At 37.7% G+C, this 16,208-nt stretch overlaps 1 protein-coding gene across 1 annotated transcript in view; it reads left to right on the top strand.

Annotated features, from left to right (window-relative positions):
• The window catches only part of IMPAD1 (inositol monophosphatase domain containing 1), a 26,093-nt gene extending 12,095 nt beyond the window's left edge, over positions 1–13,998 (top strand). The window contains exons 2-5 of the mRNA XM_019548347.1: positions 7,527–7,686; positions 8,981–9,076; positions 10,370–10,531; positions 11,728–13,998. Of these exons, the coding sequence (XP_019403892.1) occupies positions 7,527–7,686; positions 8,981–9,076; positions 10,370–10,531; positions 11,728–11,999 (690 nt within the window). The 3' untranslated portion in view covers positions 12,000–13,998. The remainder of the gene's footprint in view (positions 1–7,526; positions 7,687–8,980; positions 9,077–10,369; positions 10,532–11,727) is intronic.
• Positions 13,999–16,208: the final 2,210 nt, after the last annotated feature.

Below are 16,208 nucleotides of genomic sequence, written 5' to 3'. Positions count from 1 at the left end.
CTCCCCTAGCCAAGGATCAACTAAAAGAGGCTCCAAGATTGACTGGTTGGGGACAACTGATATATGCTCTCAGAGATGCACCATTTGGGTACTTCGTTATGGATTAGATTCCTGGAACTGGAAGCAGTACAAGGGCAGCCAAGACTATAATAGACTCAAGGCAAGACTGGGAGTGTGTGTATGTGGAGGGGTAATACCTGTGAGGGAAGTGATTAAAAGTTGTGGCAAAGCACTTTTAGCATTTTACAGAATCTTTTGCCTTCTGTGCCTTCTGGCATCCAGTGAACTGGTCTTGCTGGCCAGTTTATTTATCAGTGATTCACAGGTGGGAATTCATCTTGACCCTGTTAGTTCAAAGATGCTTTTTAATATTACTGACTCATAAGATCCTGTCAGCTCCTGCCATTCTTGGCAAGGGCACACTGGCATGAAAGTATAAAACTGACTTCTGCACAAAAATTGCAGCATTCAGATCTCAAACCCAATGTTAAAATGCTTAAATTTCTTCTCCAACTATAAAGTGCCTCAAACAACCAACTACCCAATTACCTGTTTGATAATGTTCCACCTGCCATTTTAAAAGTCCAGCATGGTTATTGGGTATCTTGTTAAACAGACAGTTCCTTTTTAAACTGACCCCTTAAGAATAGCTGCCAGTAGGGTGTATAAAAATCAATGATTTTTTTATTTAAATCATATTTTTTGATGTAATTGTATTTTTTACTTTTTAAAGATGCTTTAAAAAAAACCTCATATAAAGATGGTTTTAATTTAAGATATGTTAAAGCTTAAAGATATCATGGAATAGGGATTATAACTTCTAAGTATATACTATTTGAACCAATAAATTAGAGTGTATTCTGAATAAAACAACCAAGGAAAATGCAGTTGATGAACTGGCAATATTATCATGTGTACAGTCTTTCAGATTGCTATTGCATTTAATATTGTTCCTACGTACTATGAATTGGGGCCTGCAATCCTATTTCCGAATATAAAATCCCACTAAAAAGAAAAAGATTACTTGTTATTCATGTTTGCAGATTTGTCCCATTACTTCTTAAATACACTGTTTGTTACTTTGTTTTTAAGTAAGTTAGACTCATAACTTGGCTGTCATTTAAACCCAAGTATTAGCGCCCTACAGCCTGCAGGCTGGACCTGACCTACAAAGGTCCAGTCTGGCCCAGGCAATTGGTGGCATGTAGCTGTATAATGCTGACCATGTCCTCTACAGCCCTCTCTGCCACTGCTCTCATACCTGCACTTACCCTAGCTGCAGAATTTGACTTTCTTCATTGCTGTTAGGTATGGGAATTTACAGTAAGGGTAAGCATAGACAGCTTGGTAGTGTGGTGTGCAGAGATTTTTCAGCCTATGGTGTAGAATGAATCACAAACAGCCGCTCACAGCAGCAAAAGGTTGCAGATCCAGATCTAATCTACTGTTTCTTCCCTGTATTCATCAGTAGGTACATACTTAAATTGCGGAGATATAAAGGGATTTTTATGGCCCACTCACAGCACTTAGAGATGATTTCCAGGGTATTTTGCAGCAGCCCCACCCTCAGCATTGATTGGAGAGACCACGCCACTCAGCACTGATTGGTGGAGAGACCCCAGGGGTGTGCCCCTGCTCTTCATCCAGCCCTGCCTTTTGGTGCTGATTGGTGAAGAGGCACTTGCAGGGGAAAGAAGGATAAGGAGATAGCAGACAAGATGGTGCCTGCCCTTCGTGCCACCCTGGCAGATGGTGCTCTCCACTCCTGGCAGCAAAGACTACTAGCTTCCACTGGGGAGCCAGCATTTTATTTTTATTAAGGGTTTTTTGTTGTTGATTTTGTGAAAAATCCTGGATTTTTCAGTTCCCACAGAATGTGTAAATTAAGTAGGTCTCTATTAATTGGTAAAGGCTCTCTTTATATTACAAATGGATAGTATCTGAAAAAAATTAATTTTTACTGTTGGGGAAATCTCACTATTTCTGGTTTGATTCCTTACCCTTTTTCTCTAAATGTTTAGCATAGTATAGGTTAACTGGATTTCAAATGAGAAGTCAATTCCTTCCCTCAGTTCTGCATTTCCAATTACCACATTTGCTGTTTCTGAAACATTTGAAAAACTCTTAAAAAGCTACCAAAAGTATCTGACCATTCAGAAACCTTTTTAGCTTAAATATTAAGGTTAATTCTCTCTCATTTGGCAGACACAGGGACAAAACTACACCTCTGCTCTACCCTTTCCAAAAGTAGAGTAAATGAATATTGACTATTTATCCTTGTCGCAGATACTAACTAGTAAGCAAGCAAGCCTGTTTGTAGAGTGATGTGATGCTACAAAGGCTTCATAAAGTGCAGTTGAGGAATAGCTCAGCACCAGATAATGAACCACTGTGAGAATCTTCTAATTCTTTATGCAGACTGGACTGTGACTTGTTTGTTCAGTATCACTGGATTTATCCACATGGATTTTTTTTTCTTTTTAGTAAGTTTATGACTTGTGTCTCTTGTTTCTGAGCAATCCTAGATTTATCTCTTACCAGCAAACTATGAACAAGAATGTCTTCAATATAAAGAACTATTTTTTTAATGCCTGGGAGTGCTTCTATTGGGTAGAACAAACAGCTTGTTTTAGTCCAGATGTTTCCACTGAATCTTCTGTTCTGAGCTTTCATGAATAATTTTCTTTAATTCATTGTGAGATTTAGATAGGCCAGTAACTCGTATTTAAGTCATTCTAAGCTTGCATGGTGCAGTTAGGTTGCCTGATTTATGTAGGAAAATAATTGGTAGTCTTTCAGTAGTAGTCTGTCCAGCATCCTGAATAGATGCTGTTTTGAGTAATGCATGCCAGCATTACTGTTTGGAGACTTTTCAAAAGAAAAAAAAATACAGCCTATAGAGGCTTTTATAAGAAGTAAAGCATAGGGATGAAAGGGGGAAGGGCAGACCATGGTTTACTAAGTAAATGGCAGTTTGGCCACGTTGTGTGGGGATATCTCTGCAATTTTGTTCTCTGTATCGGTGACAGAGGGGAAACTTTGTATCTGCTTATCAGTGAACATAGAATTTTCCTGGATTGTGCCTTAAAATGGTTGCGAGTTAGAAGGATGATTAAAAATCTGTGACAGCCCATCAAGTATAGCCAAAGATGATCTCAGAAAGTTTCTGTGTTTTCTATGTTAATTAGACATGTGCTGATATATCATTTGGATATCAGATCGGCACTGATAAATGGGAAATTTACATTGTCGGCTAATGGCTTTTTTGGCTGCTATAGCTGATAATATTCTCCGATAACTATAATTAATTATGCCTTTTGGCCGGGGCCCCCACCTGCCTGGGTTCCCTCTTGCTTTCAGGGCTGGGGTCCCCAGATGCCTAGCTTCCCTTGGGAAATGGTGGGTTTCCTTCTGCAGGCAGGCATCATTCTTGGGGCTGCTGGGAGCGAGACACAGCTGGCATGCATATCCATGGCCATGTGCATACACATGGCCAGGAGTACAGCCAGGCAGCTTGGAGAGCAGCTCCCTGCAGATAAGTCTATAGAAGGGAAGAGACTCGATGGGGAGCAGATGGAGGCCCCCACAGTGATGGAGGAAGTGGGGCTGGTAGTGCTGCCCAGCCAGGGTAGTGCATGGGACCTGGGGCAGGGAGTGAGACAGCAACAGGTGGCTCATACAGGGGATGTGGCAGGGGCAGCTCCCTGACGCTGAGTGCACCCCCCAGGAGAGGCTGTGGGGGCACATGTCCCCCGCAGATTTGTACACAGGGTGGATGCAGGCTGCTCGCTGTGGGCTTAGGGCTCTCTGCTCTGCTGCCTGTACCTCAGGAGCCCCACACCAGCTGCATACCCCTTGCCCACCTGGCAGTAGTGGGGGTGGCACATTTTGCCCCTGCTGCTGGGTGGATGGGGGCACGCAGCTGGCACAGGCTCCTGGGGCAAAGGCAGCAGAGCAGAAAGGCCAAAGCCCACACTGGGCAGCCCACATCCGCCCTCACCCCACTCAGTTCTGCTCTGCTTGTGGCAGTAGCACTTGAGCTTTAGTTCAGTCGATTAATCAAGTCTGCTTTGCATGGGAACTGATGTGCACCACGCTGCACTACTTGCAGTTGTATAAGCAATGAAACGTGCGTCAGCATGGAGAAAATAGTAGTGGCGTACTTTTGCACTAAAGCACACTTCTGAGGTGTTTTAGTTCAAAAGCACACTGCTGCCATTTTCTTTGCAGTGACGTGCATTTCACCACTTATACAACTGCAAGTATCATAGCATGGGGTGCTTTTCAAAGCACCCGGTGCCACGAGACTTGCATATGTAAAAATCTTTTTAAAGGCTTATCCAACTAGAGTTGGGTGGTTATCCACCAGAAACAACCAATACTTGTGGATCTGCATGCAAAAAGTGGATGCAGTGTTCATAACCCTTCTCCTGTTGTAGGCAAATCTGATACAGAGCTTTATGCTGGTGTACAACTGATTTCCATAGAGCATTTTTGTGTTGTCTAACACAGCAGGTTGTAAGGACCATTGGACATAAATGTCACGTGCTAGAAATGGTGCCCATCACATCCTGCCACACACTGTTGAATTGATAGGTACTCTGTCCCCAAATTCTGAAAGTGGTTGCTTTCAGCTAGGGTTAGCCATTAATTATTATATCATGTTACAAAGATATTAAACAAAAGCACTCTTCTAAATTGATGAATGATTCCTGCTAAATGGAAATAGTCTTTGTTCTGTAGGGAAAACAAGATTATTCTACAGGCTCCTGTTTTGTGCTGTTATAAGATGTATAGATTACTTGTGTTGTCTTTTTTGAGTAATCAGATTTTTTACTTTCCCACCCCCAGAAATATTCTCCCTGGAAAGTTTATTGTACAGTACCAGATGTTTGAATTCCCCCTTTCCTCCCTCCCCAGAAACTCTGAGGTTCTGTATGCTTGGGAAACAGCACTACACAACACTAAGCATTAATTTTACATCAAGTGACTGAGACAACATATGGTTTTTTAATCATTGTATTTCCATATTTTTCTTCATGAATAATTACGTGAACAGCCACTACAGTTTTTTTTTTTTTTTTTTTTTTTTTACATGAGGACCAGTTACAGCTGATGATTCATTTATATGTTCTAAATGTCTTGCTGATGATCTTTGGCCAAGATTAAGAAATTATATAAAATGTAGAGTTGACGGCATCATTTGTGAAAAGAAAATGTTGAAGTGTCTCATTAGTACTTGTCTCCAGTTGCATCACAGCTCTTACCCAAAGGCCACTGATGAGAATAATGGTTGCTTTCTTCCTTTATTACCAATCTCTTATTTTCTCATTATTTATATCCATAAATTTGTGCAGTGAACTATGGAATGAGCAAGAATCCATTCTTATAAAAATTCTATAATTCAGCAATAACTGACGTCATTTAATTAGAGGTGCTTTACTTGTGAATTAGAGGTGCTTTACTTGTGAGGTCCCAGAATAAAATACTTCAACTTCATCTGAATTGCCATGTGATTTTGATTGCTGGGGCATATTGCAACTCTTAGTCTCTGTACATATCTCTTTAGGGAAAAGTTTTCTCTCTTCCTGTGTGTGCCGAACTCTTAGAAAGTGATTACCAAGTTGGTCAAGTTTGTCACTCTCAGTATCACTGAACAAGTTGAGGTCACTCAGAGTTCTCTTCTGTACTGGAATTTGGAGAATGCTTCTCATTTCAGTAGGACTAGGCTATTTGTTCATTTTTTCCTGCCAAATAAAACTATGTTCAGTAAATGGAAATTTGATCATCCAAGTATCATAGAATCATAGAAATTAAGGACTGGAAGGGCCCTTGAAAGATCATCAAGTCCAACCCCGCTGTTCTGGGCAGGAATACTGCTGAGATCAGATGATCCCACCAAGGAGTCTGTTCATTCTCCTCTTAAAGACTTCCAAGGTTGAGGATTGCACCACCTCCTTGGGAAATCTATTCCAAATTTTGATCACCATTACCATAAATAATTTCTTCCTTGCATCCAACCTGAAACTATCCTCTAACAGTTTATGGACATTGCTCCTTGTCCTTCCACGGGGCACCCTAGTGAACAGTCTTTTTCCCAGCTCCCAGTAGTCACCACTTACATACTTACCAATGACTACCAGCTCCCCACTCTGTCTTCTCTTCCCCAGGCTGAACAGTCCCAGATATCTTAGTGTTTCCACATAAGGTTTGTCCTCCAGGCTCTTAATCGTTCTTGTGGCCCTTCTCTGGACCCTTTCAAGATTCTCCATGTCTTTTTTGAAGTGCAGTGCCCAGAACTGGACACAGTACACCAGCTAAGGTGTCACCAGTGCTGAGTAGAGAGGAAGTATCATTTCCTTAGCCCTTCTAGCAATACATTGGCTAATGCTTCCTAGTATTATGGTCCCTTTCAGCCATCATGCTGGCCAGGACATCTCCTCCTAACCTATACTTGTCTCTGGTTACTTCTCCCCAGATGAAGCATTCTGCATTTATCCTTATTGAACTGCATTTGGTTCCACTTCACCCACCTTTCCATCTTGTCCAGGTCTGCTTGGATCCACATCCTATCCTGTAGTGTGACTGTTTTTCCTATTAACTTAGTATTGTCCACAGACATGCCAGTGTGCTTTCTATTTTCTTATCTAAATAGCTAATAAAGATGTTGAATGGCATGGAGCCAAGAACCAAACCCTGTGGGACACCACTGGCTACCTCCCTCCAAGACCTATACAGACCCGTCCGCTAGCACTCTGGGATCAACCCCTTAGCCAGTAATTGAGGACAGAGTACCTCAACTGGCAAACACAAGTTCAGCATTTGATCAGTTCAAACTGCTGTTTGTATTTTGTGTACTTTGAAGACATTATTAAGCATGACTCCATGTTAACCTTCCCATATGGCAAAGCATTACTTACTTTATTTTTACATGGTACTTAACTGAGAAGTTCTTTATGGTCATTTCAGGCAGAACTATGCCATGCACCTTGCTCAGATATGAGGATAGAACCCAGGATCCTTACACTGTGTGACAACTTATTTAGGTAGGCTGCTTACAAAGTATCAGTATGTTACATCTCCATCTAGCAACTGATCTAGTGTATTCCTATGAATTCCTTTCAGTTAAGTGATAATCCCTAACATGCACAGTGGCTAACTCATGGTAGAATTTTGAAATAAAGACTGTAAACATAACAGTGGTATATCTATTTCACGTGGCAGAAAATTTCCTTGATAATATAAGATCTGTCATTCATGTGTTTGCAGATAAATGATGCTTATCTCAGCAAAACCTGAGAATTATGTTTTGGTCATTTTGTTACATTTGAATAGTTTGAGTGACATTGAAATCCCTGAAGGTTGGGAGGTATGATTTCATCGCCTGGCTCATAAAATTATGCTTATTACTACACTAGTTTGGCGGAAATAGGAAAAAATGTTAACTTCTGCTGTATAAACAACTATTTGATCATCCAAGTACCACAGTGCTTGAATACATCTGTTTTATGTTATTCTTAACACAGATCAACTCTGAAGAACACATTGAGACAGCTAACCTGGAGACGGTCATCTGGGATCGTAGTATTCCTGAAGACATAAAGAAAAAGATAGAACCTAGAGAGGTTCCAGCAGAAAGTGTTACTGTCTGGATTGATCCACTGGATGCTACACAAGAATATACAGGTAGCTGATGCATTTTGTTGTTTGGTTGTTTGTTTTTAACCAGCCAAATGATTAATTCTGGCTGATTCCTTCTTTTATACTGTTTCATTTACTTTGAAAAGTATTAAACATTTTATGAAATGTGGCATTTCTTATTTAGGGGCATAAACAGATTTAAGAACTGTATTGGTAGCAAATTATACCACAGTATGCTTAGAAACTAACATCTTCAATAACAGTGCAGAGCAGGTATAGCAGAACCATTGTAGCTTTAATTTTTTCAGTCAGGTTTAAATTACAGCAATTTAGCAAGCAGGTACCACCACAGGAATATGCAGATGTGATAAATAACAGCTGATGTGCATCCCCAACTGGCAGCTTTTCTTTCCTTTTTAAAATGGTTAAAAAGTGCATTTGTCTATATCCTAAGATTTTTCTTGGCAAAGTTTTTGCAAGTAAGGTGAGCTACTCTTAAAAACGATATTCTGGCCAGATGTTTGCCCCAAAGCTGAAATAGATTTAATATTTACATGTGACTGATGCTAAGACATTTTTTATGATTGCAGGTGACACACATTTATTCTATTTAAATTGATACTATAGCAATACTAAATCATGCAAAACACAATATTTTGCATTCTGATTTATCCCATTAGTTGAGTTATCTTACTTGTGCCTGGGCTAGATTTTAGAAATGGTCATAAAATAAAAATACATCACATTTTCACAATCCTTGCCCCTTCTTCACAAACTCAGAATACTGCATGAACAATTTAAAATACATGCAGCTAAAATTTATCCAATATAAAACCAGACATATACTCCACTGGTATAGTGTTCTTCTGGTATGACCTTCAAAACCTGGAAAGAACATTCAGTTAGAAAATAGTCAGAAGGTTGCTGAGGGGGATTTATTCTATGAGCCCGACTTAACATTGTTTGTGGAAGTCCGCATTGTAGATACAGGGGTATTAGATTTGAATTCTATAGAAGTTTAGTGCATATCCTCTAAACAATAAGACTGAAGGAAAAACTGGGGAAGAGTCTCTTGGTAAATTTGGCATACCATAGAGACAGAAGAACATTGTGCCTCTTTAAAAGACCATATTGAGAATGCATTCTCATCCTTGCAGAATGAAATCACAGTACAATCAAGATTGTGTTACAGAGTATTCATTTACTACACCTTCTCTAACCTATCATGTTATCCTATGTATTTCAGTAAACATAAGGTCTACTTTCTCTTTCTACTTTTTAATCTATGTAGTACTGGTCTAATTCACATCTCTGATTTTTTTTTTTTCCCCTCCCTTAGAGGATCTTCGGCACTATGTTACAACTATGGTTTGTGTGGCTGTAAATGGAAAGCCAGTAATAGGAGTAATACACAAGCCATTCTCATCATATACAGGTATTGGTGTTCCTTCCTCTCATGTAAGGGAGACTGGAGTTAAATGATAAAATAACACCTGGTAGCAAAAATTACTTTGTGTTCAAAGTTTTCAAGATCAGGGCCATTATCATTTTCATTGTGTTTAAAAGCAGAACATGTCCTCTTGGTTTGAAGAATGGTACATTGAAGTAACAAACTGAAAATGAAGTTGTTGACAAAGTTCATTTAGCATCAATCTGTGTTCTGTCGCCTTCCTCTAAGAACCCCCTGTTTATACAGATAATCCAGGAACTCCATGGCATTGCTTCCAAGAGTAAATATTTATTCATCTTGAGTGCTGATGGCAGAATCAAGATCTTCACAGTGATTGCTGATGTATCTGTCACTCAAGATTGGTTAGAACAGAAAAAATTATTGGGAACAATCCCTGTTCAAAATACTCAGTATTTACATGTATATTTTTTTTCCTTTTTATTGAAGGTGAGGATGGATATGAGATTAAGCATACATCTTGAGGTCTTGGGGGTGTTGCCACTAATTTATGAAAGGCTCAAACAAGGAAGAAGCTGAGTATATTTGAAGGAAATGTGTACTATGTATTCCCTCTTAAAAAAGAAACATAACATAGTTTCCTTTTTTTCCCTTAGGCAACACTGACCTCTTGAGTCAACAGAAATTAGGCAGTAGCTCCAACTATCAGAACAAGGCAAATTCAAATGAATTGGGTTTTTATACCAATTAAGTATTCAAATTTGTCATTTTCCTTCTAAATATATTACTCTCTTAAATGCTAATTGAATTCCTGATGTATATCATTAGTACCTTATTTTCACACTGAAGTTGCCTGGTTCTTTCAGAAGTGTATCACTTTTTTTTATCTACCTGCTGGGCAGGGGGTTGGGGTTTTTTTGTTGTATTTTTTTTTTTAAAGAAAATATTTTCATCAGCATAGATCTGAAAATCTGCAACCATAATAATTGGATTTGCAAAGCTGTCAAATCTTCAGATATGGTATTTCAGTAGAACCAGTAATGTAAAAATGGAAGCTTCCCCTGTTCTTCCCCTGTAAAAGATGCACACAGAATAAAACTAATAAGACACAACATGATGTGACGTGCCTTAAGTAAACTGAAGAGATTTTTTTTCCTCTGAATTCTCTACTCTAGGCATTTTTCTGCTAGAAAATAGATCTAATAAAAAAAAATCATAGGAGGAAGTGTAGTTCTCATTTTGTAAGTTGGAGTATGTCTAATATTATCCCTGGGGTTGATATCTTCAAAGTCTGTTAACAGAACATACTTTCTTTTGTAGTCTGGGCAATGGTGGATGGAGGTTCAAATGTAAAAGCTCGTTCCTCCTACAATGAGAGAACTCCAAGGATTATCGTATCCCGCTCTCACGCAGGAAAAGTAAACCAAGTTGCTCGGCAGACATTTGGAAATAAAACTACGATCATTCCCGCTGGTGGAGCAGGTTTGTTAACCCTAAGTACACCATCCACTTTATTGCTCAGAGAAGGAGATGGTTATTAAATGGGAGAAGGGACGAAGAGCCAACCAGTTGGCAGTAGAAGCCCTGGATACCATGCATATAGAGTGTTCAGCTGTAATACCCTTAACTGATTCTGTCAAAGGTGTTGGTTGGATGGAAATAAAAATAATGTCCCCATGAAAGGAAAGGAAAAGAGAGTGCTGGAGACAGTACCTTGAGCATTGGGGGAATAAGTTCAAAATTAGTTGTTATGTTAAAAGGCTGATAGTTATTTCCAGATCTCTTGGAGTGATTGTACCTGATATATACAGAGAGAGAACCTCAATAACGGAGAAGGAGAAGCATATGTTTGAAGCAGTAACTACAGTCTGCTGCAAAATATAGATTGGTTTAATATCAATAACTGCACCCTTCACATAGGATGCAGTCACTGTATATTGATGAGCTATCCTGGGTACAAGAATTAATTTAAAACGGGTTATGGGCATTGGAAGAGATGAAATTGATAAAGTAGATATAACACTAAATTGGTCTGCATAAAAAAGGGAACATTTAATATGAATAAAATGGATTAGCTGAACTGTGAAATGAGCTAGTAGGGAGTTTTGTAAAAGAATAAAGTCTGTCTATATAGTAAAGGCATCGGATTACATCTAGAGACTATTTTTTAATGGGAAATGCATTTGTGAAAAATCTCTGGGCTGCCTTGCTTCTTTTAAAGATTGATTGATTTAAATACATAAATATAGATACATAATCTTTCTTAAAATTAAATGGACAAAGAAAGAAAAGATGGAATTGGAATTTTTAAATGAGTAATCAGTCATAAAATTGTACAAATAACCCTGAGGGCAAAGATTTATTCATACATGGTCCAGTTCTGTTTTGTATATATGTCTGTGAGTGGCATATCAGTAGAGAGGGTCCAAAGGAAATATGTTCAAAAATGGGCTTGCTGCCTTAAATGTGAGAGAATGGGAAATCTAGATTTTGGCATCTTGCAGGGAAGGATAACCAAAGGTGAAATTTTTCAGTTGAACTTCAGATGATCCAATTAGTCTTCTTTTCATATCTTTTTATTCTGATAAGCAGTTACATATAGTGAAAATGTCATTACTTATGAAATGGCAAGTATGATATTTTGAATGAACCGATGCTCCATTTATAATCCTTTTTAGGTTATAAAGTTCTAGCTCTCCTTGATGTGCCTGACGAGAAACAAGAAAAAGCTGATGTGTATATTCATGTGACATACATTAAGAAGTGGGACATATGTGCTGGAAATGCTGTATTGAAAGCATTAGGTGGTCATATGACTACTCTGTCTGGAGAAGAAATCAGTTATACTGGTTCAGATGGTAATGAGGGTGGACTCATTGCCAGTATCAATATGGACCATAAGGCACTGATTGAAAAACTCCCAGATCTAGAGAAGACTGGACATAAATAAACAAAACTCCTGAGGAATTCAAGACTACAGAAGCATGACTTGAAATGTTCAGTCTGGGGGAACAGGTGTGAGAGTGACCTGTTAAAGGGTATTATGTACAAGAAGTAAAGCAACTCAGCCTAGTTCTGGGGACAGCAAACAGCATCGGGTTTCTTCAATGGCAATGTTTAAAAACTCAAAAATAGAAAGGCATCAAGTTGCCTCATTCCTTGATTTCCATCCTTTTTTTTTTTCAGACTGTTTCCATATATTTTATTCAAAGTGCATATGCTCTGTACATGCACGTGTGTATACACGCATGCACATAGGTGTGTGTATGTGAATATAGCTCGTTAAAAAAATCCAGATCAGTACTTAGATTATTATAATTAGTTCTCATGTGGATTATTCAATCTGAGTGCATCATGTTCCAGTAGTTGTAGCACTTCCATATTGAATTACAAGGGAAAAAGATAAGATTTATATAGTTATTTGGTAACTGTAACCCTAGCAGGAAATATGGAACACAAAGGTATATTTCCGTGAAGCACAAGAAAATAGGCACACATCTGTGTGGAACAACAGTTAAAATCTTTGACAGAGTAGTATTTTACTGAAGAATAAAACATGTTCTGGACTATTCTGACATTTTTCTGAAAACAAACCAGTTTAATTCAAATATGAGAATTGTGAATATTGGTGATTAATAAATCAGTGTAATTATTTCTGTATATCTTTTTAGAAAGAAGATAATATTCCCTTGTATAATTTTTAACAATTAACTCTTGTCTTTGGTTAGTTCAAGGTGTGCATGCTAAATTCTTCTTTTTCAAACTTGTTCAGCATTCCATGTTTAGCTCTGTATAAGCAGCCTCTTTTTTGTTTGTCTGTTTGCTAAGTTACTTGGCAAATGCATAAAATTGATTTTGCTGGTAAAAAATAAGTTCATCAATTTACAATATGAAAAAGATTACCAGTTTTCAGGCACTCCTAAATTTGGTTGATGGCTTTTATTATCGATTGTGTGTGAATAGCCTTTAAAGGTGCATTCTTTCCCACTGTAAACCCCACTTTGAACAGTCTGCAACTACATATTGACCACATACATATTAGGAGTTTAGGTCTGCATTCAGTTAGGGCACATTCTGATAATATTACATGGTTTTGGAAATTTTAGGAGATTTTGAACTCTTGAGTACAGCAGTGTGATGGGCAAAACTTTTCGATCCTGGTTTGGATTGAAGGGTTTTTTTCTCTAAGTCGCATAAAACAAAATGTTACTCAAATAGCAAACATTGGCACCATAAATAGTTGCAAACTTCTGTCCTATGAACCTGTAACCTTGTCAGAAGCTTTTTAGGGTAGTAGAGAAGCAGCATTTAATAAAGTTCTTTTAGTCCCAGTAGGCAAATTTCACATCTCTTTTGGAGGAATAACATTTTCATTTAAATTTACATCTTTTTAAAGTCTAAGTTTATTTACTATAATGCAGACCACTCTTATGCAAAATCTGTTATCTTGGTAAAAATATCTTTCCTTTGTTTCCATTTTTATTCATTTAAAAGAAAGAGTTAATTTGCCTATCAGGAGTGTTACTTTTTTCCTTTTAAGGTTGTTAATTTTTTAATAACATGCATATATCTCAAAAGTTCCTTTAAGTGTATATGTACAGAGTAATTAAGATAAGCTTATAGTTATTTGTATTTTTGTAAATTGTTTGGCAAAGTATGCTAGTCATGGCTAGTCATTTGGTATGGGTAATATTTCTAATTGCTTTAACCAGTTGTTTTCCTCGTCCCAAAACTGTCACTGCTGCTGCTGATTTAATTTTACTTGGATAGACATTCTCAGAATTCTGCCTAAAAAGTAAATTTATTCTAAATTTGGAGCATGAATGGATTAACTGCTGTATTCTACAGAACAGAATGAATGCATACCAATAAAGAAGGATAGAATTATTGTGAACAACTTGATTAATTGCAAGTTTCATTGAAGAATAAAAATCAGCTCTTTAACCATGCTCTAATGGTATGTTGCAGGAAATTCTTTATAATTTGTTTCCTTCTGGCTGTAGAACTACTTGATTTAATAAAAAAGGCATCTTTTAGTACTAATTAAAGAGTATGGGTTAAATACAACTCTACCAATAGCCACAATTAATATTTTCAAGTGTGATGTCTCCTAAAGGTAGGACAGAAAGTGTTTAAATAATACCATGGGGGGGGAAAAAAAATTAAAAATCTAAGATTCAGATTGGGATAGCACAAACCTTTCCTCATGAAAAATAAGACTGTTTATGTTAGGATTGATTCTACTGCCTTTCCTCACATAGGTCTTGATTTCTGGTCAGGCTGCATGCCCACATAAGAAGATGGGAAGAAGGCAATGATTTCCCTTACCTTCCTACAGAAGGTACCTGTGTGGGAGTCGGTGAGGATTTTCACCTGTTTGATTTCTCCCAAGTGTAGGTAAAGAGAGGATAAGCAAATCCTGCAGGTACAGTCCCCCTACTTACTGGTCATACTGGCTGCGTCTACACAAGATGTTGATAGCATTACTGCACAGCAGTGTTTATACAAGTACTAAATGACTAGTAACTGGAGTTACTGCACAGTAGCGCCTCTGAACAACTTTTTTGTGACAGTGTCTGTGCAGTAGCCCAAGACTACTGCACAGTAGCATTGCATCACACTTTCTTCTAGGTGACGTTACTTGCGTCTTGTGTAGATGTGGTCAGTTTGTAGTGCTGAGTTGGACTAATTTGTTTTTCAAATCGACTGCATCTGTAAGCATTTGGTTGCATCAGCACTAGGATACATAGCTCCTTGCAGGATCAAGCCCATACTGTTGGCTTGTACCAATGGATTATTGCTTGCTAGGAGGTATGATGCAAGTAGTTGTAACTGGATATTTGAGTTGCAGCATCTTCCAGTACTTACTTGAGCTGTAGCAGTTTTCATACCACTTGTACAGAGTGGCCTAGAGTCACAACCTAGCCCAAAGAGGTGTCTTCCTTTAAATGAGCAGAAATAAGCCCTTGATTGAGCTTTCTATGTTTTCATATTTTGCAAAGACCAGCTACTAACTATAGGTTCTTTTGTAGTACTTATTTACATGTGCATTGTTTTTTGAGGGTAAAACCAGGCCTTACTATGCTGTCTGTTTAACCATGCTTATTCTGTGTTCTTAAATATGGGATCATCTCAGCTTGATTATAATAATTTGGTCCCTTTTTGGTAAGAAGTCAGCCACCTGCTTAGTGTAGTAAGAGATCAAGTAATATTCTACCATGGCTGGAAGTAATTCTTTGCTCTGATTGCTTCCCTTTTGGGCTCTCTCTTTTGGTCCTACAATAGTACCATTTAAAATTTTTAATTTAAAACTTTATTGTATCATCATAGTTGCTAAAAGAGAAGTTAAGATAAAATTCCATATAAAAAAGAGTTAATATTTCAACTAAGTTGTTAATGGCCCTGGAATACTTCACATTGTAATATATGGTACTTTGTTTTTATCAGAACTAGCCCACAATAAATGATGGCATACGCACTACATGGATCTGTACCAAAAGTTATAATTTGCATTTCTTGAATATTTCTAAACTGACACAGAAATAAAATGGTTGAATATCTACTTAAAGTTGTTTCTGGCTTTATGTATTTTATTATAAATACATAATCTGTCAGATATCATTATAGTTTGTTCTAACCTATAGTGGTTAAAATCAGAAATATTAGAATAATTGAGGATAGCATGTTTAGAACAGGGCAATAAATTTATCATTCACATAAAACAAGGAAACAAAATTGTTGCCTCTTCACTACTGTCCTATCATGCACACACATGTTAATTGTTATTTCTATAATTCCTTTTCAGGTTAGATGTAGCAATTTTGACACCAAGGAAATGGTTTCATGTTCTTACTTCCAAATTTGAGAAACAAAAACAAAGCCAAATATTAAGAAAACAATATTTTTAAAAGACTGACCAAGCATGTGACAGCTTGCAGGGTGGAAATAAGTTATCTGGATTCATTTTTGAATGAGTTGCAGTTTTACTGTACCACATATTCTTTCTTTAATTCAGAAAGCATCTCTCTAGTCCATCAATGTAAATGTCACAGCATCTGGGTGAGCTGTACAATTGCAATTATTTGAGTGTTAATTCAAATAGTCTTATAACACACTTCCCAATTTTAATAGTATAGAAACAACAGCATGTTTTCCTCCT

The sequence above is a fragment of the Crocodylus porosus genome, unplaced genomic scaffold (assembly GCF_001723895.1).
Source record: "Crocodylus porosus isolate Cpor-Errol unplaced genomic scaffold, CroPor_comp1, whole genome shotgun sequence".
In the NCBI taxonomy this organism is placed as follows: domain Eukaryota; kingdom Metazoa; phylum Chordata; order Crocodylia; family Crocodylidae; genus Crocodylus; species Crocodylus porosus.
The sequence above is the reverse complement of the archived record's forward strand: the minus strand, read 5'-3'. Positions and strand labels throughout refer to the sequence as shown.